Source organism: Misgurnus anguillicaudatus, chromosome 21 (assembly GCF_027580225.2).
Source record: "Misgurnus anguillicaudatus chromosome 21, ASM2758022v2, whole genome shotgun sequence".
In the NCBI taxonomy this organism is placed as follows: Eukaryota; Metazoa; Chordata; class Actinopteri; order Cypriniformes; family Cobitidae; genus Misgurnus; species Misgurnus anguillicaudatus.
The window spans coordinates 1706634-1732132 of NC_073357.2; the positions used below are offsets into that span (position 1 = coordinate 1706634).

Consider the following 25499-nt stretch of genomic DNA (forward strand, 5'->3'; position numbering starts at 1 on the left):
GTACCTGTCAAAATGATTTGTAGCATCTGGGTACACTTGCGGGAGCTCCATGGCGACCCAAATGGGCTTTTATTAATAACAGGTGTGGGAATGAGTGTGGTGATTCACGATTGGATGATCTTATGAAGAGGAGGCACATAAATAGTGCAGTGAGAGACCGGAAGGGCGCGGTTGATGTCTGGGCGACTTTGTTTCCGCCAAAGGCGGATGAAAACACAGGCCTTCTAAAGAGTCAGAAGGCCCTGTTGATCCGGCGATCGCATAGAAGTGAGCGGAGAGAGTACGGGGCTGAAGGAGACGAACGAAAGGCGGAAGTGATTTCGAATGCAGTTTATTTTGGCCGATCCGGCGAGAGAGCTGGAGTGTTTGGGGGAGTGCAGCAGAAAGAAGGCGGAGGAGATTGTTGGCTGGGCGAAGAAAGGAATTTGAAGAGTTGGCAAGAGCAGCAACTGGGCTGGGTATATTCTGACAAATATCTACCTGTGCAGTGATCTAGGAAAGTGTGTTATATCCTCTGAGTGATTTCAAATAGGAAGACTCACCGGAAGTACTGCCGAAGGAGGCCTTCGAGGGACAGTCACACGGCTGCAGGAACCCATCCGAAAACTAGAGAGAGAAGGAAAAGAGATCTCGTATCAGTAACAGTGTGAGTACCCCAAATCATCGGTCAATATCATACTTCCCTAGAGTGCAACCATCAGGAGTCTTTTGTGAGTCGTAGCATAGCATGTGAGCGGCCCCACTGTGGAAAGGAGTTATGGGTGAGCAGGAGATAGCGAGTGAAGGAAGACGCAGGGGTGTCGTGGTGGCGACGTCTACAACTGACCATCCGCTGAATCAGTGTCTAACAAATTCCAGGGCGAGTCCCCAGTCAGTCGTGGTTGTGACCCTAATTCACTGAGAGTGTGTGGAGTGCAGTGGGTGAGTCTTTGTCCTTTGCTGTGAGTGTATGCACTTGAAAACTGCAGTGTTGTGCTGTGTCCGTGTCGTCAATAACCACCTTTAGGCGGGACAAACCCCTGTGAAAGAAGTGGACATTGAGGCTGGCGAAATAAACATCCTCATTTATATTCCATTGGCGGCATCGTGATCTTTCTTCCCCACGAGGCGGTGGTGGGATAACCAAATCAAGTAAGGACAGTGTGGATAAAGGGGGAAATATTAATGGTGAGAAGTTTGGCTGCTGTAGGAGGAAATCAGCTGTATGTGTAACATTACCTGCTGTGGAGTCTCTTCAAAGGTTCGCCCCTGTCTAGATCTCTTGCCCTGTCGGTTGGAAGAGAGGAGAGGGAAGCGTTCGATCCACTCAGTTTAATACACCCAGGGTGGAACATCTTACCTGAACTTACCTGTGTGGTGACACCAGCGGAGGCCGTGTTCGGTCCAACGCAGCAGCTCTCATCACTATCAGCCTTTTGTGTGGTACGCCCGCCTGTATGCCCAAGTGAAGCCCCAGTTACCTTCATGTACTTACCTTATGCCCAAAGCTTAAGCCAGCATATTGTGTTGTACACCCGCCTGTATGCCAGTGAAGCCCCAGTTACCCTACTATATACCCACCGTACGCTCAGAGCCAAGAGCCCACAGCACCTAAGCCCCCCCCTCCCCTGCCATGAGAACCCAAGGACTGAGACCTTTTTTTAAGTATTTAATTTTCTCCTACATACTTTTTAATATTTAATAAAACTTGTTAATTTTTATTCCTTTGTCTGCTTGGTCATTGGGGTGTTTTGGGACCTCCTCGGGGTGAGAATAGGAGGAGCGTGACCCGCGACAGGGGCGGTCCGCTCCGACCTGTGACATTAGTCATATTATAATTTATTTAAAAAAAATTATTTCATTGCGTGTGTGTCATGTGTGTGTGGGGCACCACCCAAACAAATGTGTATGTAGGTCAGTAAACTTGTTAAAAGCATGTGACTTGAGGCTGAGCTCTAATTGGCTGGTTTCAGATCCGCTTTGTGGTGCAGCACTGTGCACACCAAACCCTCACACTTATGTTGTATGTAAATCAATATTATTTTTTATGTTTTTGACCTCATGTGATTGGAGGTCACAGATTGTCATGTAACTGATAGATCCAGTACTGATCAGTTGATGCAAGTTAAATATCAAGATCAATCTCCAGAACAAAAGTAAAACTGTAACAAGACGTAGTCTGTCTGAGGTAAAGATACAAAATCTAATAACAATAGAGTCTGCATTAATCTGCCTTCATGTGTTTATTACACAAGATTGTTGCAAATACAGTGTCATGAATTTAGTTCAATTGAGATTTTTAGACGTTTGTTGATTTTGTAATAGTTGATAGTATTTTGTAATTTGATTTGTTCATATTTGCCTGTTCAGCACAAAGTTTGCATGTTTTATTGCATTCATATATCTGCTTTGTGTGTCATGTCCTCGGTCTGATCTCCTGGGTTTTGTTGTCTGTGTTCGTGTTTTGTTGATGTTTTGTCGAGCACGTGGTGGTGTTTTGACAGCCCGCCACGTGCTTGGTTGTCTTCGTGCTTTTTCCCTTTCCTCCTTGTTTCCTCTTTCATTATCTATTCCGGGTCGCACATGTTCGTTCTTATCTCCATTATTTTATCCCTGTGTTTTCTCTGGTTCCTTGTCAGTTCGTTGTACAATGTTACCCGTCTGATCATTATCCAAAGTCCCGCCAAGTGTATTTTCACAGTTTTGAGTTATAGTTGTTATTTAAAACTCTTACCTTTCACTGCGTCTCATCTGTCCAGGCTCATCTGTCCAGGCTGTAATCCAGGTTGTTTGTTATCCTTCTGTGACCTTATCCCTCTGCCATCCATTTCCAGCCAGGTTCACTGGCCTCTCTGACTGTCTCGCCTCGTCAGTTTCTGCTGTCCGGCAGCAGAAGGATTATTAACCAATGAATAAATGAAACCACCCAGCCGATGCTGGCGGGGTTTTGTGGAACTCTCGCTCTCTCCACGGTCACAGATTTGAAGGAATATTTTGGGTGTGTTTTGTGTCTTTAACACTCTGGGGTCGGCTGCGGCGCGGGCGCCGCAAACTCTTTCTTTTTCAATCACTTCGCAAAGAGACTTAGATAACTCTGCTGATTTTTGACATACAGATATGATTCATACATCATTTAAAACGTTAAAGTGTCTATTTTTTATCTGTCCACTCCCAATAAAAACAGAATGTTGTGCTTTTCGCAAAATTAAGAAAACAAACATGATGTGTGTTTTGTTCTCTCTCCCTCAGTGAAGTCATTTCTCAAACGTGTCTGAAAAATTAACTGTAACTTAACGAATACATGTCTTAGAAACAAAAGATAAATGTCCACATAATGCTTGGAATGTCAGCTTTTAAATGATGTAAGTGAGATCGAAAACATATATTGTCATTCGGTGTAAACTGTATGAGAAGTAGGAGAGAGACCGTCTCTCTAATGTTACCTGATTATCTATAATGAGAAGAGATCGCCACACCCCCGCGCCATTGAAGTGAACGAGCAGAAACATCCATATGCATAACTTGTGCCTCCTGCAGTCAATGGATATGCAATCCACAATCCAGTCTCTCCATTCCTTGTTGTTTCATCCAAATGCACCAAAACATGACATCTAAATCCTTATTTACTTGCGTATGTGTGTCAATATCTCCAGACGCGAGTGTTTCTTTGTTCTTCCGTCAAACATTTCACACGAGGGGAAACGCAAATACACTATCAAACACACGAGTCAGGAATCGACGCGGTTTTTGGTATTCGTATAAAATACGCGATTGCAAACAGTACAGTCCTTATTTAGTTGCGTCTAAGGTTATATCTCCGCACAGCAAGTTTATTAAACACAGGATCACTCGCATTACTGCTTTTTATGATCAACACGTGAGGTAGTAATGGCGGCGGCGGATGTAAACAAATATTTAAAATATATATTTCTATATATACGCACATTATATATTATATATATATATATATATATATATATATATATATATATATATATATATATATATATATATATATATATATATATATATAAATATGTGACCAGTCACGGAAAGTAGGGACACAAGTCGGATCTGGGGCATTTTGAGTTATTCATAGATTCTGAAAGTGCAGATTCTAAGCTTTCCAACGATGTGTAACACATGGAAATCTGATAAGATTTGGAGAAGTTGTGGCCATTTGAATGTAACACATTCAAGAAATAGAATGCTGAGAAATTTGAGAAAGAAAAAAGTTAACACTTTCCCTTTTCCCTGGCTGGAGAGACAATAGGGCTCATTTACATCTCATTTAGCTAAGCCATACCCCCTGTAAAGCCGTTTTGAGATACAGAGGTTCTACCATCATATGTAGTATTTTATTACAGAAGTCCGAATGACAAAATGCATAAATAAACAGGACTTTTAACGTTACCTTTGCGGGGATCACAAGTCGAATCCAGTGCGTTTCAGATGTGTGAATAATCCAATGATTGTTTTCAACAAATGCGTATAATACGTGAAATATAGATATATAGTCTATTTCGCATTAACTTCTGGTAATACAATATAATATAAAATCTGAGGACTATTTACAATGTAACAGGTAAGGGTCGATCAGATTACACTCCGGTATTAAACACATGAACCCGCCTTCAAAGTTTGTATTTAAAATAGATAATCCAAAAACAGCACCGTCGAAAACGTGAAGTCCTTAAGAGATGTTATCAATCGCTCGCTCGTTCCTCCATCAGCCAATGACTTCATGGAAAATATTGATAGACAAAACATGTAGCCAATTATATAAAGAATACAACGATCTGTGTGTAACTTCTGTGTGTTTGGGCAAATAGCAGTCGGCCGCATCACTGACTTTATGGGGCACCGCAGTCGGATGACGTCAGAGTACCGCGAGAGCGAGTCGAAATTAAACTACTCCGTAAGATTTCTTAAAGAGCTCTCGCGGTACTCTGACGTCATCCGACCGCGGCGCCCCACAAAGCCAGCGACGCGGCTGACGTATATGCGGTTGACTGTTATTTGTTCCGCCCCAGCTTCTTTTATATTTCTTTTGTTTTGTGCGCCCGAGCTTCATTTACAGTCTGGGGAGACGCACTACATGTCTAAGGGACAGAGCAGCCACGTCACTACAGTCATGTGACTTCACGCTCGAGCCGGAAGAGAAGACAATGCTGAATAAAGTCATAATTCTTGCTATTTTTGGACCAAACTGTATTTTCGATGCATCAACACAATTTTACTGACCCACTGATGTCACATGGACTACTCTGATAATGTTTTTATTACCTTTCTGGACATGGAAACCGTACATAGATTTTCAATGGAGAAGACAGAAAGCTCTCGGACTAAATCTAATGTTAAAACATCTTAAACTGTGTTTCGAAGATGAACGGAGGTCTTCCGAGTTTAGAACGACATAATGGTAAGTCATTAATGACATTATTTTCAGTTTTGGGCGAACTATCCTTATTCAGTAGTCACGCTGTTCCCTTTAGGGGCGGAGGCGAAAACACAAGCTTATACAGTATGTAAATATACACACAGACAATGACGCCCCCCGCTGCATGCTAGAATCTCCGGAAAACAAGCCTATTTTAACCGCAAAATGTACGCTTTTAAATATACATAAACTGCTATCTCAAACATGGAGAGGCTTCTTCGTGATCTCAACTAACAGATTCTGCAATAAAACGAAAATCACAAATTTTGAAAAAAAAAACTTTGTTTCTCATTTTCTCGAAACTTGTGCTGCCGACTTGTGTCCCTGGTTTCCGTGACGGGTCACATATATATAATTTTTTGTTATAAATTCCCAAGTACACCTTATCATGGTTTTACTACAGGGAAAGTTACATTCCTGTTGAACATTCCTACAAGGCTCATTATGTGGCTCATTATGCGGCTCATTATGTGACTGTGTTGTTCCTCAGCTGTCAATCACTGATTATTCAGGAGCTTTCACGCCTCCATGCATACGGCCTTTCCCAAGCAAATGTGTCTTAGAAATTGTAAATCAATATATTGTTTTATGTGAATGAGCAGGCCAGATGATTTTTACATCATTTTGAAGAAAAAACTCTAGACTACTAGATCCTGTTTTGGAAAGTCTTGGGAAAACATGTTTAGAATGAGTTTTGTGGACTTGTATCAGTGACTTAATAATTTAGCTTTTTCAAAAACCACGCATAAACATTTTTCTCTCAAAAATACAAACATGTACATACATGTTGATCAAATTATATTGTAGCCCAGTTTGTGCTGAACTCAGTGTTATGAGACTTTTGCCATATATATGTTTTTAAGCAACTGAAAAAAGCACAAATGTCAGTGCATGTCAAAACTTCCCCAGGGCCCTAAAAACCCCTTAGACCCCAGAGGGTTAATAAACACTGTATGAACTGCATTCCCAGCATCTGAGTCCTGTTCTTGCTTGTTATGACAGAATGAACTAACCAAACCATGCATTCAGCAGGGGAATGAGGTAGTTCTGGGCGCTCACTTCTTAGAGGGGTTGAACTTTACGATCTTTGATGAACTGTGTCTTAAATACCTCAGGATTTGTAAGGCATCATTAATCTTGCTCTACGTGTTGAAAGCCGTTTCGTCCTTCTCCGCCAGTGCCTCAAATGGGTGTAGTTCCGAAAGTCATAAGAGTCGCACCCCTGAGATGTCTTCCTCGTCTCCCCCAAGCAACGTCGAACGAATGCAGCTAGGGGCGGGTCTTTCCATCGCTCAAAGACAGCACTGCCTTCTTGACTATTTACGTTTTTTTTTTGTGGGAAGTCACAGTATATTGTTTCTGTGCGTCCAGGAAAAGCCCACACCAACCACCAGCAGAGAGCCCTGGTGGGTGTTACCCCCATGTTTAACTCTCATAGATTTCACACCTTGTTGCAATGTAAATTGTGATTTCAGGGTACTTTCTACACTAGCAGTGCCTTCCTGGACTCTGGGGCTGAGGGAAATTTTATTGATCGTGTCATAGTTCTAAAGTGGCAGATTCCAGCCATCGCTCCTGCTAAACCCTTCCTGGTCTGGACTCTATATGGGCCCCTGCTTTCTTCTGTCACTCACATCACCCCTCAGGAAACTAGGGGTGTAAATCGGAGCCTTCATGACGATTCAATCCGATCCCGATTTCTTAAGCCAACGATTCGATGTTTTTCGATCCTTCAGAATTCCCCGTGATCCGATTCGATCCGATTTGATTCAATACTAGATATTTTTACATGATATCTATTAAGTTTCAAATAAATCAACAAAAATAACACATTATTTGCCTTTTATTGAGAATACAGAAACAGTATTCTATTCACAAACTATAGCAGTTTGCTGAATGTACTGCCAATAGAACAACAAATATAACAGTTACTACATCTACAGTACAATAAAGTGCAATCAGGTGCAATCAGATAAATTGTAATAAGAACAAAATAAAAATAATAATACAGTGAGTGCAGGTCTACTATGGCCAATTAGCCTATTCACTGTTAAAATACAATAAAAAAAACACTGACCTACAGCCTACAGTTCAAGTAAATCAACCCTGCATGTTTCTTTTATACAAAATTGGTTACATTTTGAAAATATAATTAGCATCTTATTAAGAGGTAATGGTCACACATCATCTGCAGTAGATGAATTGCAAAAGAACAGTTACTCCACAAAACCAGTTAAAGTGCAATAATAACAAAAAGTAACAAATGTCTAGGACATAAGCCTATAGCTCATTCACTACAAAATAACAAAAATGCATTTGCATTTTAGAAGAAAGAGGTATTTAGAAGCATGGCTCATGGCTTGAGCTATAGCAGGGGCCTTGCAAATAGAACAGTTACTCAACAAAACAGTTTAAGTGCAGTAGGAATCAAAAGTAACAAAAGTCTAGGACATAAGCCTATAGCCCATTAATGGCAAAAAAACCAAAAAACAAGGAGACTGACCTCTACAGGTCAATACTCTCAATGGTGCTCCTTGACAGATTTTTCTTCAAGAAAATCAACTGGTCCACATGCTCAGAACACAATACACTACGCTCTGAATGCACAATGTCCCCTGCTGTACTAAATACACGTTCTGATGGTACACTTGTACCAGGAATGCATAAGTACGTCTTGGCCAGGTCTGCCAGGAGAGGAAACTCAGCCTGGTGAGCCCTCCCCCACTCTAACACCTTACCATCTAGGCTCAAAGATGCAACTCTGTACTTCCTAACTTCATCATGGGCTAGTTCTTTGGATGTTTTGACTCTGACACTTGGGTCCTCAGTGCAGAAGGAGTCACCAAAAAGGTCATCCAACACCTTTGATTTCTTGGGAACAGAAGGGCATTCTAGAATGGCAGAAATATAAAATAAGACTTGATTATAATTTTGTGTTGTTGCGTTTTATATATATAAACCCAGGATGGTGATGGCGCAGTGGATATATAAATATAAACACAACAAGATATTATATATCTAATCTATATTATATAGAAATGTGTATAATGTGTGTTATATATATAAAGCATGGTTAACCTTCAGGGGCTTCTGCATCACAGACCTCATCTGTGAGAGAATGCATAAGCATTAGGGGTGTAAATCATATACACTAATATGGCATATATAGCAATTGTAAGTCGCTTTGGACAAAATCGTCAGCTAAATGAATAAATATTAAATAGTAAAATAGTAATATTGGTAGTAATAATAATAGTAATACTTTTTTTACCTTCAGTGGCTTCTGCATCACACTCCTCATTAAGCTCCATAGAAATCTGGTGAGGAGAAGAGTGAGGAGGTGTTTCCTCAGGCTGGGCCTCTGACTCATTCTGTAACACAGACAGACAGACAGTTAAATAAGCAGAGTACTCAATGGAACAACGGGTTCATCAGTATTACTATTAAATTAAATTAAACACCATCACTAAATTAACTAAAATGAGAAACAACCTACCCTCTGTTTCTTCAGCTGTGCCGCTTCTTCAGCAAGATATTCAAAGGTTTGGTTTCTTATCTCGTCACCCAGGAAAGGGAGCTTTTTAAATCAGGGGTCCAAAGCAGCTGCTCGAAGTAAGAATGGTTTTTCGTCCACATATCACTCTTTAAGGTCATCAGACATGAGTCGTTTCATGTCTTTGATTAACGGGGAGTCATCCGGTGCATATTCGAAATGTGACAACAACTTTATTCGGAGAGGTGCGACGATGGACACAGTGGGTTGCTTCTCCTCGCACATCAGAGTGGTAGCGCTTTTTAGCGGGGCTAGCAGACTCACCATTTGTTCGGCCGCCAAGAGATCACTTTCGCTGAGTGTGTGCACGTCGCACGAGCCTTTTCTGACTTTCTTGTCGAGAAGTGCCGCCATCACCGCAGCTTGTTGTTCAAGAAATTGCTCCAACATCTCGAAAGAACTATTCCATCGGGTTTTCACGTCTGCTTTGAGCTTGTGGCCCGGAAGCCCCAGCAAACTTTGCTTCTCCTTCAAAACTGTGGTCGCAACTGCGCTGCGGTGAAAAAAACTCTTCTGTGGCAGCAATCTTCAGGGCATTTTGTGTTGTCAGATTGAGTGTGTGTGCGAAGCACTTTATATGTGGCGATAACCCTGCCTCTTCAGCAGCTTTGATCATGTTAGACGCGTTGTCGGTGACGAGAGCCGGTGCCTTTCCAATATACCCCATTCTTCATACGCATTTCTCAAAACCTGCCCGATATTAACTCCCGAATGAGTGTCTCCCAAGACACGAGTCTGTAAAACATGGTTTTTCATTTGGCATTGGTTGTCAATGAAATGACACGTTACAGTGATGTAGGACTCCGTTGTGCATGACGTCCATCCATCTGAAGTTATGGTTACTCGCTCTGCACTCACCAGACCCTGAATAACTTCATCACGAACTTTGTTGTATAACTTCGTAATATAGGCCTCGCAAAAATGTTGTTTTATTTTAATGATGTTTTACCTCGGCTCAAGAACTTCGAGCAGGTATCTTAAGCCTTCGTTCTCTACAACGCTATAAGGTCTCATGTCTTTGCATATTAAAAATGCAATGCCTTTGGTGATTTTTTCGCTCTTGTTGAAGTGTTCGACAATTTTGGAGAAAAAAAACGTTGTCAGTGATGTGGGGGCGTGGATGCCTGCGTTCTTTCTTTACACTCGCCATCAATACCATGGCGCCTTTTTAGGTGTGCGGATAGATTTGACGTATTGCTGCAGTACTTTATCCCACACTGACAGTTTTTCTCTTTACAAACGGCAACATCTCTTACCAGTGCTCCATCCGTTTTTCTGAAGCCAAAATATTTCCACACTCATGACTTGAAGCCGACTGGAGTGTGTAATACTTCACTTTCATTGGCAGCTCGCCCTGACGGTTCCATCGCTTTTAAAAAACTCAAGTGTGTGAACAACAGACTGTTCAATTCAATTTCTTTTTTTTATTGTATATAGAGCTTTTCACAAGTGTTAATTGTTGCAAAGCAGCTTTACATGAGAAGATGTAGAGGAGAACACAGAAAATCAATAGATAATATAAGAAGTAGAGATAGCGACTAAGGTTAAACCGTACAAGCAAGCATATTAATAATGTAACGTATACAGTAAAGTGCTAAGTGAAGCCAAAGTTGGCTGACTCTCCCTGGGACGAAAAAACCCCTAGGAAAAAACCCAATGGGAAAAACTCCTAGAAGGACAAAAACCCTCGGGAGGAATTAATATATATATGGTGGTCGTTGGTCGGGCATCGGCTGGTCATCACGTTGAAGGACAACCAGTAGATCAGTGGTGTGATGACCTTCACAGCAACAGGAACTGGGTCTGTTTGTCTCATTGTCCTCGGGGTCGAGGACGAGACAGGGATACAAAAACAGAGTTCTATTAGCATAGGGGCCATTCGCATGTAATGCAAGTGTCATACATTATAGTGGCTTAAGACAGCTCGGTTCCAGACAGGCTAACTATTGCGGCAATAGTATATTACCCATATGAGGTATGTGAGTGCTTTGCTCTAGACAAAATAACTACTGCGGGAAAAGTACATTTACTGGACATTTTATGTGAATGCTTTGTTAAAGAAGAATGTCTTAAGTTTAGATTTAAATTGATCGACTGTGTGATACTCGAACATTATTTGGTAAATCATTCCAGAGCTTAGGGGCCAAGTAGGAAAAGGATCTACCACCTTTAGACACTTTTGATATTCTAGGGATAATTAAGTGACCAGAATTTTGTGAGCGCAGTTTACGTGATGGATTGTATTCTGATAGTAGTTCTTTAATATACGAAGGCGCTAGGCCATTTAAGGCTTTGTAGGTGATTAGTAATATTTTAAATTGTATCAGTATTTAACTGGTAGCCAGTGTAAAGATGCCAGAATTGGACTGATGTGGTCATACTTTTTAGATCGAGTAAGCACTCTTGCGGCGGCGTTTTGAACCAGCTGTAGATTGTTTGCCTGATTTGCGTGACATCCCCCGAGTAAAGAATTACAATAGTCTATTCTAGAGGTCATAAAAGCATGGATAAGCTTTTCTGCATCTGATGCAGACAGCATATGGCGTATTTTTGAGATATTTCTAAGATGGAAGAATGCTGTGCGGCAGACGTTGGCGATATGACTATCAAAAGATAGATTGCTGTCGAACATCACGCCTAAATTCTTAACCGTGGTAGATGGCACCACCGTGCAGCCATCTATGGGCAATTTGTAATTTGACATATTATGTTTGTAGCGATTCGGTTCAATAATAAGTATCTCTGTCTTATTGGAGTTTAGCATAAGAAAGTTATGTGCCATCCAGTCCCTAATATCACTAATGCAGTCTGTTAGCTTAGAAAACTGGTGGGTTTCGCTAGGATGCGACGAGATGTAAAGCTGGGTATCAACCGCATAGCAGTGAAAGTGTTAGGAACCACACAACTCAGGAATCCCAATGCAGAGGGTTTTAATAAGAATGGTAGCTATAACACAAGGTATCAGTGGGTATGTATAAACGGCAAACACTCTATGTCTTCATGTAATGTAATGAAATGTAATGTAATGTATGCAAACACTAGATGTCGTCAGGATATGTATATATAAGATAAACACTCAATGTCTTCATGTATATATGTGCAATATGTATGGCAAAACACTAGTGAGACTGGACACAGCGGAATCCTATCGGGAAAGTCACAGAGTGGGATACACAGCACTGCCGTAGGACATCCACTCGCACATCCGAAATCCACACTGACGAGATCCTGGCGGGGCACAGAGAGAGAGAGGTAAAAGCAGATGGTGCTTCAGCAGGTGTAGCGCTGGACAGCGCTCCGATGGGAATAGCGCTCCGGGAATCCAAAACAGAAGAGGCTCTAGCTCGGCCGTTGCCACTCCAACCGAGTGAGCGAACACAGACGTGAGTAAATCCAGCGGATGGTGGGCAGAAACTGACAGCAATTCCTATGGGCAGAGTGCAGCTGAACTGGGGATCTGGGAGAATAAAGGCAGCAGAGAGCTCGGGTAAATATCTAAACAACACGACTAGACAAGAACTAGACAGAGCTAGAAGGGCATGAACATACAAAGACGAACTTGCCAAGAACAAAGGAAACGAGGGGAATTTAAATCAAACCGGATTGGACAATAATAAGAATCAGGTGCGGGACGCAGGTGAGAGAAGTCAGAGGTAATGAGATCACCAGGTGGAAGACGCGCACGTGTGGAGCTGTCAAAACAAAACCACAACACATAGTGAAACAAAGACAAAGCAGCCAATAAGACCGAAATCATAACAGAAAGCTTATGTTATGTTTCCTGATAATGTCTCCTAGAGGTAACATATATAACGAGAATAGGATAGGGCCTAGAACTGATCCCTGAGGTACGCCGTATTTAACGGGGAAGTGAATTGACTCTTCCTCATTTACATAAACAAAGTGATATCAATTGGTTAGATACGATCAACATAGTTTTCTAGTCTATTGAGTAAGATTGTGTGATCTATTGTGTCAAAGGCTGCACTAAGGTCTAGTAATATAAGGATTGAGATTTCATCACGATCGGATGTGAATAGGAGGTCATTTGTAACTCTACGCAGCGCTGTCTCTGTGCTATGGTGGGGCCTGAATCCTGATTGGAACTTTTCATATGTATTATTATTTTCTACGAATGTGCGTAGCTGGCTTGCCACTATTTTTTCTAATATTTTAGAAAAAAAAGGTAGATTTGAGATTGGTCTAAAGTTATTAAGATCTCCCTGGTCAATGTTTGTTTTTTTAATGAGCGGTCTTATAACTGCTAGTTTGAAAGCTGTTGGAACGTATCCTAATTCTAGGGATGAGTTAAAGATATTAAGGACCGTGTCTGACACTACATGAAATACCTCTTTTAGTAATTTTGTGGGAACGGGGTGTAGTATACAGGACGATGATTTGGATGATGTAACTAATTTAGAGAGCTCTTCTATTGTAGTAGGTTTAAATGCCTCAAGATGTTCGTTTGGTAATCTAGTGGAAAATGTACTATTGGGTAGAGTGGTGGCTGCTTGCGTAGTTTCTATGTTTTCCCTAATTAACATAATTTTGTTAGTAAAGAAGTTCATGAAGTCATCACTATTGTGTTGGAGTTTACTATTGGTTTCTGTTTGTTCTTTGTTACTAGTCAGTTTCCCAACTGTGCTAAATAGGAAACGAGGGTTGTTATGATTTTCTTTAATAAGCGTACTAAGATAGGTAGATCTGGCAGTTTTAATAGCCTGTCTGTAGTGTTGAACACTCTCTTTCCATGCTAAACGCCATACCTCTAACTTTGTGCTTCGGTAGTTTCTTTCCATTTTTCTAGCTACTTTTTAAGGGCTGCAGTATGATGGTCATACCATGGAGCTGGCGGTTTTTCTTTGATTCTCTTTTTTCGAATGGGAGCAATGGCATCCAACATGCTAGAGCAGACGTTGTTCAGGTTTTCTATTATAATATCCAGATCTTAACGGCTATCTGCTACATGTTTCATTTGAGACAGGTCTGGAAGAGTGCTAATAAAGCTATCTTTAGTAGTGGAAATTATTGTTCTGGCTTATCTGTAGCATGCTGTAGACTGAGCGGTCCTATCTAGAAGGATTGTGTATGACACAAGGCAGTGGTCTGAAACGGCATCGCTCTGGGGTGATATTTCGATGTCATTAATATTGAGTCAGAGTCGAATTTTAACATTTGAGTTTCATCTGTTAATGTGTTCTAATTTTATGTTAATAAGATTTGTACGAGACGAGGTAAACGGTGCTCTGTATTTATTTGTTCAAAGAAACAGACACAGTCGAGATGTGTTGGTACTCTGGTAAAAAAGGCTCTATGTGCTGGGATATATGTGATCTTGACATGTCAAGGCAGCTAACAGACTGATGGGTAAGCCGATCTTTCTGTTTCCTGACCTGGGCCCTGGATAGTCAGACAATATCAAAAGTAAGACTATTGGTCAGATTTCTAGAGAGTATAGCACTTCCTTCCGGAGACGGATGGAGCCCATCTCTCTTTAGCAACTGTGAAACGTAAATAACGCTCGTGAAGCCGTGTGAGGTAGAAGATAAAAATGAGGTTAGTTAGCGCCACCTGCAGCTTAGGAGTAGGTTGTACGCATTTGTCTGAACGAATGCTAAAAATAGACAGGCGAGCAGAGAGGCGGCAAAATAAACACATTAATCGATCCGCTCACGGACGCATCGATGCATCGATTCGACGCCTGCATAATCGATGCATCGATACGAATCAATTAATCTTTAAACCCCTACAGGAAACCTTTTTCTTTCTGGTAATCATTGTGAGCTCATGCTGAGTCTGTTACATTCCTGGCCATATTATCACTTCCAAGGAGATTAAGCCTGATCCTGCTAAGACTCATTGCCAACTTACACAAAGCCTTGCAGCGCTTCTATGCTTTGTCAATTTTTACAGATGATTCATTAAGGGGTTTGGCCAAATTGATGCACTGCTTACTGCATTAACCTCATCCAAGGTACACTTTAAATGGAATCCTTTAGCACAGGAGGCCTTTGATAATCTCAAGTCCCATTTTGTCTCTGCTCCTGTGCTGTGCTTTGCTTTCCAGATCACGAGTTTCAGTTTATTGTTGAGTTTGATGCGTCAGATGTCGGGGTCCTGTCTCAACGCTTTCTATTAGATGGCAAAGTACACCCTTGTGCCTTTTACTCCCATTGCTCTGCAGAACGTTACTATAACATCAGCAAATTGGTCTGGATGGACCACAAGAATTTAGAGTATATCCATTCAGCCAAGAGGCTGACTGCTTGCCAGGCCTGCTGAGCACTCTTCTTTGATGGCACCGAAATATATTGGTCCATACCGCATCACCAAAGTGGTTAATCCGGTGGCTGTCCGGCTCAAATTTCCCCCACCCTTAGTCGAGTTCATCCTGTTTCTCATGTTTCCAGGGTTAAACCTGTTTTTCCTCCCAGCTTAACCCTGCCACGACACTTCCTCCCTTCCCCTCATCTTGTGGATGGTTCTCCTGCATATACAGTCTGGCAATTACTAGATGTTTGCTGACATGGCAGAGGTTTTCAGTACTTGGTGGACTGGCAGGGGTATGGTGCAGAGGAGAGGTGTTGGGTGTCATCTTGTGATATTCTGGACTGTGCGTTGATCGTGGACTTCCACCGGCGACAAGGGGAGCCCCCTCCAGGGTTCCTTAAAACTTTCAGATTAAGGAAAACATCTTTGTGAGACCAACAATTATAATTCTCAAATCATCAGAGAGTTCTTTGCCATGAGGTGCAATGTTCAACATCCAGTGGTCAGTATGGGAGAATTGTACTGAAAGCATCAACTTTGAAAATTTCTAATACAAGAAACATGCATGTTTCATCAGTAATGGCGGTTCCTTGATTAGTAGTAAATCGCCATCAGCTGCTTTCACATGGAGCGGCATTTACTACACAGAGCTGTAGTTCACAGAGAAGCTAGGTAAAATAGCATAGATTTTCGGAGTCTATTTTCCTTGATTATGAACTGCTATACAAGCAGCACATTGAATACTCTAAAATATCAAAATTTAATTTCTATAGTATTGTTAATTGAGAAGATTTACTAAAATATTTGCTGAAATGTGAGGTGTACTCACTTTTGTGACATACCCGGGAATGTGAGAAGTAAGGAGCTTTGTAGAGACTTGAAAAAACGTATCAGGCAGAAGCCAAGTCTAACATTTCTGGATGTCATTTAGGCCTGGCAAACTCAATTCCTTTTAAGAATTTGGGTTATTGTGAGTCACTCACTAAAGTGATCCGGGTTGTGGGAGTCACTTGAGTCAGTATTGCTAAATCACCAAGGAAACTCAGACCCACTTGTAGCCAGCTGATCCGTGCGACTCGAGATTCTCAGAGCCGGAAACCTTGCAGACTTCGCTCACTCTACAGATCCACTCGTAACATGCTGATCTGCGCGAGAACTGACATGAGATTCTCACTCAGAGCCAGAAACATTGCAAACTTGAGAGACCTGCTGAACTGACCTGAGATTCTCACTCAGAGCCGTAAACATTGCAGACTCGAGAGACATGCGAATCTGCAATGTTTCCGGCTCTGACTCGAGAATCTCTCAACATTTCACACGAATCAGCCGGTTAGTGGATCTGTAGAGCGAGTGAAGTCTCATGAGTCCCATGGTCTGCGAGTCTGCAATGTTTCCGGCTCTGAGAATCTCAAGTCTGTACTGAGTTTTCTTGGCGATTTAGCAATAATATTAATGTTGCAAGAGGTTTGTGTCTGTGGTGGCGCTGTTTATGGTTTTACATTGAATTGTAGTAGGACTCAACTGATCCAGGTTAATGATACTAGAGACTCATGACTCATGAGTTAATTTAAAGATCCAGGTGAAAGATCCAAGTGAGTCACGACTCAAACAGGTCTAATGTCAATAAAGAAGCTGCTGAGTGAGCTGAAGATATCAGTTTTTAGCATTTTAGCACTCTAAAAACCTTAAATTCCATAGATAGTGAAGCAGTAACTGCAAAACAATGCTCAAAACCAATGTTGGAAGAGTTGTTTGGTATGGTAAAAAGCCAGCAAAGGCAATTTACTGATTTGACTGAAAAAATTTGCAAGCTGTTAATAGCCACAGGGATTGTCACGAAGATTGTTCTCGTTTGCTCAAGCGTCCTGACACCAGCTGTGTAAATCTTACAGCATAGAGATGAACAGAACCAAGTTACGGACAGTGTAAACATTTTAATAGGACTTTTCATGATCTGCTTAGGGCCCTTCCCCCTGAAAAGAAAATGAGATTGGATTAAGTAAAGTGGAAGAAGGTACTGTGGGGAGTAAGGACCTGTGAAATCCATGGGCGCCGTCATCTTGACTTCCGCCATTACTGCGTGCCTGCAGAGTGTGACGGTGTTACAGTAGCCTCTAGTGGTATTTCAATTAAAGCGGATCCTGTTCATGAAAGAAAATGTCAGGTGAAAGGGAACATTGGGTAGATGTCAGGCAGTGGCCAAAACTTACTGATGAAGGCAATTTATTGACAACATAATGAATTAAGACATTTATTAATTGACGACAACAATAAAACCGATCATTTTCAATTGTTAGCCATGACCAGTTGTGACAGTAAAATACATGTGCTTACAGGTATTCAGGATTATTTTATTAAAGATTGAGCGTCATTTGTTTGATATCCATCAAATGCAAAGCTTTTTTAAGTGAATGCAAATATTAATGCAAACCTTTTTTTAGTCTTTGAAATGGGTCTATTTTGAATCTAGAATCAGGTTACATCACTTGTTGGTTTGGAGAAAACTAAGGAATTTTAAGAGACCTGATTCTGAGATAACTTTTTTAAAGTTTACTTTTAAAACCTACTGTTAGTATGTAACTGTGCACCTGTCATAAAACTTTTTGATCTCAATAACAATTATTTTCCTGATAATGCCCTTAAAGTCTCTGAAACACACAGAGGCATTACTGTTAATACAGTACCTGATGCTGTTAAATAGTGCAAGTGTAACTGTGCTCCTGTATTGCTCAGTGGTAGAGCATTGTGTTAGCAGCACAGAGGTCATGGGTTTGAACCCAGGGAACACAAGCTGGTAAAAATGTATGCCTTGTAATGCACAGTAAGTCGCTTTGCATAAAAGCATCTGCCAAATGCATAAATATAATATAAAATGGTATTTGTAGGAACCAATAATTAAGTCCTACTGCAATAAGACCCAAAACATGGCACACAAAGGAAATCTGTAATTTTATTAATGGTAGACTGATCGTTCATAATGGTATTTATAAAGGAAACCAGTTGAAGTTTGTATCATCAGGGATGGTCCGCTGAAATTGGTGACCCGTCACGGAAACCAGGGACACAAGTCGGCAGCACAAGTTTCGAGAAAATGAGAAACAAAGGGTTTTTTTCAAAATTTGTGATTTTCGTTTTATTGCAGAATCTGTTAGTTGAGATCACGAAGAAGCCTCTCCATGTTTGAGATAGCAGTTTATTTATATTTATTACACAGCTCTCTGGAATGCTTGATTCTGATTGGTCAGTTGAGACATTTGCAGGTTCGTTCTTTTCAAATAATAACCGCTCCAAATTAATAACGCATAGCCGGACTACTTGCACGAGTAAAATCGCTCCGCGCCAATAAAGATCAATAAAGATTACTGTCTGTTTGGCGCCATCTTGTGACAAACACTGGACAACCACGACAAGACACAGACAGCTTACTGAGACTGAACTTGACAAAATAGAGCATGACAGCTACGAAGCCAACACACAAAAAATACAGAATGGGGATTAAAACTTCTCAAAGACTGGCTAAAAGAGAAAAAATGGAGACAGACAAGTATGAAGCAGCGGACCTTAAAAAGGTATTACGATCATTTTATGCATCTGTGCAAAGTTTCGCGATCACACTGTCGGGGCTTATAATAACTATGCCTCTACATTATCCCGCTTAAAACAAATACTTGCCACATAAGAATGTTTAAAATTCATATTCATGAATCCAGTTTTAATTCTTATGTGGCAAGTAGCCGTGTTTTAAATTAAGCGGGATAATGTAGAGGCAGCCGGTAGTTATTCGGGAAATAAGCCCCTTTGCACAGTGTGCATACAATGACCCTCACGCTTCGCGTCGGGTCCTGATCACACTGTCGGGGCTTATTTCCCAATAACTACCGGCTGCCTTTACATTATCCCTTACTTAAAAGCATACATTTTGCGGTTAAAATAGGCTTGTTTTTCCGGAGATTCTAGCGTGCAGCAGGGGGCGTCATTGTCTGTGTGTATATTTACATACTGGATAAGCTTGTGTTTTCGCCTCCGCCCCCAAAGGGAACAGCGTGAATACTGAATAAGGATATTTCGCCCAAAACTGGAAATAATGTCATTAATGACTTACCATTATGTCGTTCTAAACTCGGAAGACCTCCGTTCATCTTCGGAACACAGTTTAAGATGTTTTAACATTAGATTTAGTCCGAGAGCTTTCTGTCTCCTCCATTGAAAATCTATGTACGGTTTCCGTGTCCAGAAAGGTAATAAAAACATCCTCAAAGTAGTCCATGTGACATCAGTGGGTCAGTAAAATTGTGTTGAAGCATCGAAAATACAGTTTGGTCCAAAAATAGCAAGAATTACGACTTTATTCAGCATTTTCTTCTCTTCCGGCTCGAGCGTGAAGTCACGTGACTGTAGTGACGTGGCTGCTCTGTCCCTTGGACATGTTTGCTTAGTTTTATTAATTTTTTTCAAACTTATAGCGTGCGTCTCCCCAGACTGTAAATGAAGCTCGGGCGCACAAAACAAAAGAAATATAAAAGAAGCTGGGGCGGAACAAATAACAGTCAGCCGCATCGTACGTCAGCCGGGTCACTGACTTTATGGGGCGCCGCAGTCGGATGACGTCAAAGTACCGCGAGAGCTCTTTAAGAAGTCTTACGGAGTAGTTTAATTTCGACTCGCTCTCGCGGTACTTTGATGTCATCCGACTGCGGCGCCCCATAAAGTCAGTGACGTGGCTGACGTACGATGCGGCTGACTGTTATTTGTCCAAACACACAGAAGTTACACAGAGATCGTTGTATTCTTTATATAATTGGCTACATGTTTTGTCTATCAATATTTTCCATGAAGTCATTGGCTGATGGAGGAACGAGCGAGCGATTGGTAACCTCTCTTAAGGACTTCACGTTTTCGACAGTGCTGTTTTTGGATTATCTATTTTAAATACAAACTTTGAAGGCAGGTTCATGTGTTTAACGGAACGTAAATACCTGAGTGTAATCTGATATACCCTTACATGTTACGATGTAAATAGTCCTCAGATTGTATATTATATTGTATTACCAGAAGTTCATGCGATATAGACTATATATCTATATTTCACAGATTATACGCATCTGTGGATAAAAATCATTGGATGATTCACACATCTGAAACAGACTGGATTCGAATTGTGATCCCCACAAAGGTAACGTTAAAAGTACTGTTTATTTTTGCATTTTGTCATTCGGACTTCTGTAATAAAATACTACATATGCTGCTAGAACAGCTGTATCTCAAAACGGCTTTACAGGGGGTATGGCTTAGCTAAATGAGATGTAAATGAGCCCTATTGTCTCTCCAGCCAGGGAAAAGGGAAAGTGTTAACTTTTTTCTTTCTCAAATTTCTCAGCATTCTCTTTCTTGAATGTGTTACATTCAAATGGCCACAACTTCTCCAAATCTTATCAGATTTCCATGTGTTACACATTGTTGGAAAGCTTAGAATCTGCACCTTCAGAATATACGAATAACTCAAAATGCCCCACTTTCCGTGACTGGTCACATTGATTTATACTACTTTTTGAATATTTCTACTTTACAAACATTTCTCTGTTAATGATGAACACACTTAAGAATCGGACCATTTACTCAGCATAAATCCTAAATTCAACTACTAGTCGAATTTATCTACATAAAACCAACATCTTGATCCTCCGCTCGACCAGGAACTCTGTGTAGTCCATATGGCCGTAAACACGGGCAGTCAATGTGCAACAGGTTTGTGATTTCACAAATGGTTGTATTCCAGTGCTGTTGTTAAAACAGTCAACCACACAACACGCTCTTCCTGGCATCACTGGACAGAATACATACACCAGGACCAACACGTTACACACTACTTCCGCTACTTCCTTAGGACCACAGTAATGGGGGCGCTGCTTTACTTCTGCATTTCACCAGATTGGTGTATAGTATAGTATAGTATAGTTCCTAGCCATAGCTGCCTAGAAAATCGCAACTTTTAATTTTCTGTTGGTCTTAGTACACGATGTAACTGAAGAGTCAAGTTTTAAATAGGAAAAATATCGAAACTCTTTGGTAATTTTTTTAGGCGTGATGCTAATGGTCTAATCAGATTCAATGGATTGTGCTTAGCTATGCTAAAAGTGGTAGCGCCAGACACGGAGATCAGCTGAATGGATTCCAAAACGGTAATAATCAAATGCTTAACTCTAGGGGAGCTGGAAAATTTGAATATTTTTAAAAAAGTGGAATGTCCCTTTACTGCATGATTTTATATTTGTTAAGAAATGAAGCATCGGTTCTTCGGTTCACCACCTCACCAGTCTTGTCTCCTGAATATGATGCTAGGCAATTTAATATAATACAGTTAATTTCCACACATTAGATTTGTACATAACCATTATAATACCACTTTGAGACCACACTGTAAAACATTCTTTGCTGCATTGTTAACTTTTTATGCCGATGCACAGAGCGAATTGGGAATTTTCCCACCTCTGGTCTTTATGAATCCATTATCAAAGAAAGCTGCTTCTATGAACACTTCTCACCTCATTCATAACCCTGCAGTTAGTGAATAAGTGACACCTTGTGGTTCCCTCACACAAGAGCACAATTTTTCCCTGTCACTTTTCACTTTTAATTGACTTTCTTGATTATTCACATTCCAAATTCAGCCACACATTTTTTCCATGAACACGACTGGAATAAGTTGTATGCTTACACTATATTTATTAATCAATTTGGTGTTGTGACCTTAAAGAAAATTCTTCGTCTTAGTTATTATCTTAAAATTTACACAGATCTTTGTGCGGAATACATTTATTTCCCTAACATTCACACTTACTCATAAACGTGTTAACTACAAATAACCCCAAACAATGACAAGAAAACCACATCAATTATTATAAAAAATAAAAACAAGCAACTGATAGATACTTTCAATCAACCACAAGAACGCAGATTCAGAGATGAAGGGAAAGACAGCAGGCAGGACACGAAGTGTAGTTGAATAAAATAAACAAGTATTTATTGAATAATCTCAGTTGTGCTTATTCTAGCTTGTCGATATTCTGACCGACTTTATCTGACTAAAAACAGATTCAATAGATATTATTATAGCATGTAAGATAGTGGTTCCAAACATTATGAGCCTTGAGATGGAGACCACAGAAGACGATACAGCATCATCATAAGATAAGAAATAAGAATAAAAGTGAATGATTCAATGATAAAATAAATGAACGACTTAATGTAGGAGTTTTAAGTAAATAAAAATATATTATTGAATTAATGATAAATGAAATGTGAACTCAGATCTATCACAACAACTACAAAAATATGTTTTTCTCCAAAGACGGTTTGTTCATTCAGATGCTGCACATTGACCTGTTAATATAAAAACAATCAATTTTTATGAATCATAAATACACTTTTGTTTTAATGTAATGTAGATTTTGAAATGTTTTTCATTGTTGTGTTGTGTAAACATACTTACCCTGCTTAGTTTTTGCTTTAACTTCCTGAGGGAGTTTTGTCCAGTTCAGTTTGAAAACAGAGAATCCTTTAGAAATCAGAGCGGTCTTCATCTAAAATAAAAACATTACTGTTAAAATATATCACATTCATGTGATTCCTCCAGGAACCACTGGATGTCACTGTGTTTCCTGATTCCTTAAAGACAGAATATTGTGTAGTGATGGAAGAAATTAATCTTTTCGAAACGTTCAAAAACACCACACACGCTGGCTACACCTGGGGGTCAAAATAGTGTAAAGCAACAAGATCAAGGCCCAAACATAATGCGACCTTTTACAATTGCAAATATCTTCACAACAGTGTAATGTTTTCAATATAATTTACACATCAATAAATACCATTAAATATGAGTGTTATGTTTAACACTTTCCGTTTACTACCAAAATATGTAATGTACATTTATTAACTTACAATTAAAAGTTTCCGTTTACTACCAAAATATGTAATGTACATTTATTAACTTACAATTAAAAGTTTCCGTTTACTACCAAAATATGTAATGTACATTTATTAACTTACAATTAAAAGTTTCTGTGGCATCTCGCAAAGTTTGGTAAAAGTCTCACGATTTACATCCTGAACATGATGCATGATGGGATACGCTTAGCCAAAGATTAGCTCCGAATCGGTATTTGGGATAGTGTGGTTTAAGGGCACTGCAATTCGCCAGTTTTAAGACATGGGACAGTCTTGGTCCCTTACTTCCTGTCTCTTGAGTGGCCAAGGCCGCAAATGTGGGTATTTGGACACAGTCAAAATTCAGTAAATCATTCTGAGCTCAGTGAATCAGTCCAAGTTCAGTGAATCATTTACAACTCAGTGAATCAATCAGAGCTTAGTGAATAATACGGAGCTCAGTGAATCTGTTGTGATGTATTTAATTATTTTTAAACAGGGCACCATTTTTGTTCCAAATAAAATCGTTATTGTCATTTTCTTCATTAATAGAAATATAATAATAATAAACTTTATTTTCTATAGCGCCTTTAAAGTGTACATCTCAAAGCGCTATACAAACAATTAAAACAACAAAGATACAGCACACAAGAAAGATTTAAGAGACATTATACACTATTATACAACAGTTCTTTCTGGTTCTCGAATCTGATTGTCTAAGAGGCATGCAATATTCTACTGATAACGGCACAGTAACCGCTTCACCTTTTGTATCATTCCACCACCTAGTGAATGGAGGTCCTCTAAACAGGCTCATCTTTGAATGGAAAAACTGCAGGCACACACGGACACACACAACCGCGCTGTTTTGAATCACTCTCCGTGTGTCTCATTAGTTCACTAGCTCGTAAATCAGTCTGTGAATCCCCAATCGGAAGTTATTATTTCTTCAAAGATCAGCGCTCTTGGATGTTACGTTAAAGTTAATGGGAGTAATGTCTTGTCACATCGTGTGGACGATTAACACTTGGAAAGAGGAATGTAAACACTCATTTTTTTCTGGAGCTATATCTCTTATCAGAACGCGAAAACACCGGGAAACTGCAGGTAAGCACCGCAGCTTCTAAATGTGGACATAGATCATTTATTTAATTGTGACTATTAAATCATGTTATGATAGATCGCCACTGATATATTTATAAGCAGCATGCAAAAACATCTCTCTGACACTTATAAAAAACAGTACTGACAAGAACGAAGTCCGAGTGCTTGTATCGCGTTAAGATGAAATGGTAAACCAATAGTAACATTATATAAATATAGTTATATTAACTTTTACCTCGCGCCAAAACAATAACAACACAAAATACACTAAATATGAATAAGAAAACAAGTAATAGTTTTATCATGACACCAAATACTGCTGATTTGATCACATTTTGACCATCAAAAACAAACAAGGCCAACATGAGAGCCAGGGAATCCCTGTCAGAGATGTAGCCCAAAGAGGTCAGCGGGGCGAGTGAACACTGACGTCTGCTCATGCTTTGTTTCTAATACGTACAGAATCTCACTAAGCAAACGTTCAAACAGGCGCTATCTTTAGTAATCTACTGTAGATTTAAATATATGTATATACATATATACCTTAAAACTTCAAATAATAGCCCGGGCTTTTATTTTCCCAAACCTATCATCACACCAGGCGCCTAAAAGAGACAGGCGTCTATAAGAGACAGGCTTTTAATTTAATTGTTCCAGCATGACAGCAGGAGTTTACCACATATTACGTTTTATTTTTAATTTGAATGTGTTTAACAAATTAGTTTGTGTAATAACAACAGTCTTAAATTATTGGCAGTATAAATAAAGCAAACAATGATATGTTTTTTTATTGGTTGTTGCGTGAAATCTTACCCAGATTCAACAGTGCTATTTTCTGATTGGCTATTGTGTAGCCTCTTTCTCTTTTTTTTTGTATTGGCTCGCTCGACTAGAACTCTAGGGAAGACGGGCTTGATAGAGAGAGAGAGCAGTGCGGCCAGATACATTTTAGGCGCTGCAGCATATAAAATATGATAAATAGTGTTTCCGTGTGAGAAATACAATGTGTGGCGGGAGTGCATGCATGACAAAAGACTGAAAGCCCGGCTATTATCAGCGGCCCCAAAACACTACCGGCCCACCGGGAAAAGTCCTTCGCTACTGTCATCATCACCTCAATCCTGGCGACGAAGCTTGTTGTGTTGTCATAGTGATGAGTAACGGAACGACTAAGTCTGTCACGTGACATCTACCGGTAAGCAAAAAAAACTTTAGCGTGTTCAATCT

At 40.1% G+C, this 25499-nt stretch overlaps 1 protein-coding gene across 1 annotated transcript in view; it reads right to left on the reverse strand.

Annotated features, from left to right (window-relative positions):
• Positions 1–22290: 22290 nt before the first annotated feature.
• The window catches only part of LOC129440038 (fucolectin-4-like), a 32431-nt gene continuing 29222 nt past the window's right edge, over positions 22291–25499 (reverse strand). Inside the window, exon 6 of the mRNA XM_055199079.2 lies at positions 22291–22822. Within this exon, the coding sequence (XP_055055054.2) occupies positions 22703–22822 (120 nt within the window). The 3' untranslated portion in view covers positions 22291–22702. The remainder of the gene's footprint in view (positions 22823–25499) is intronic.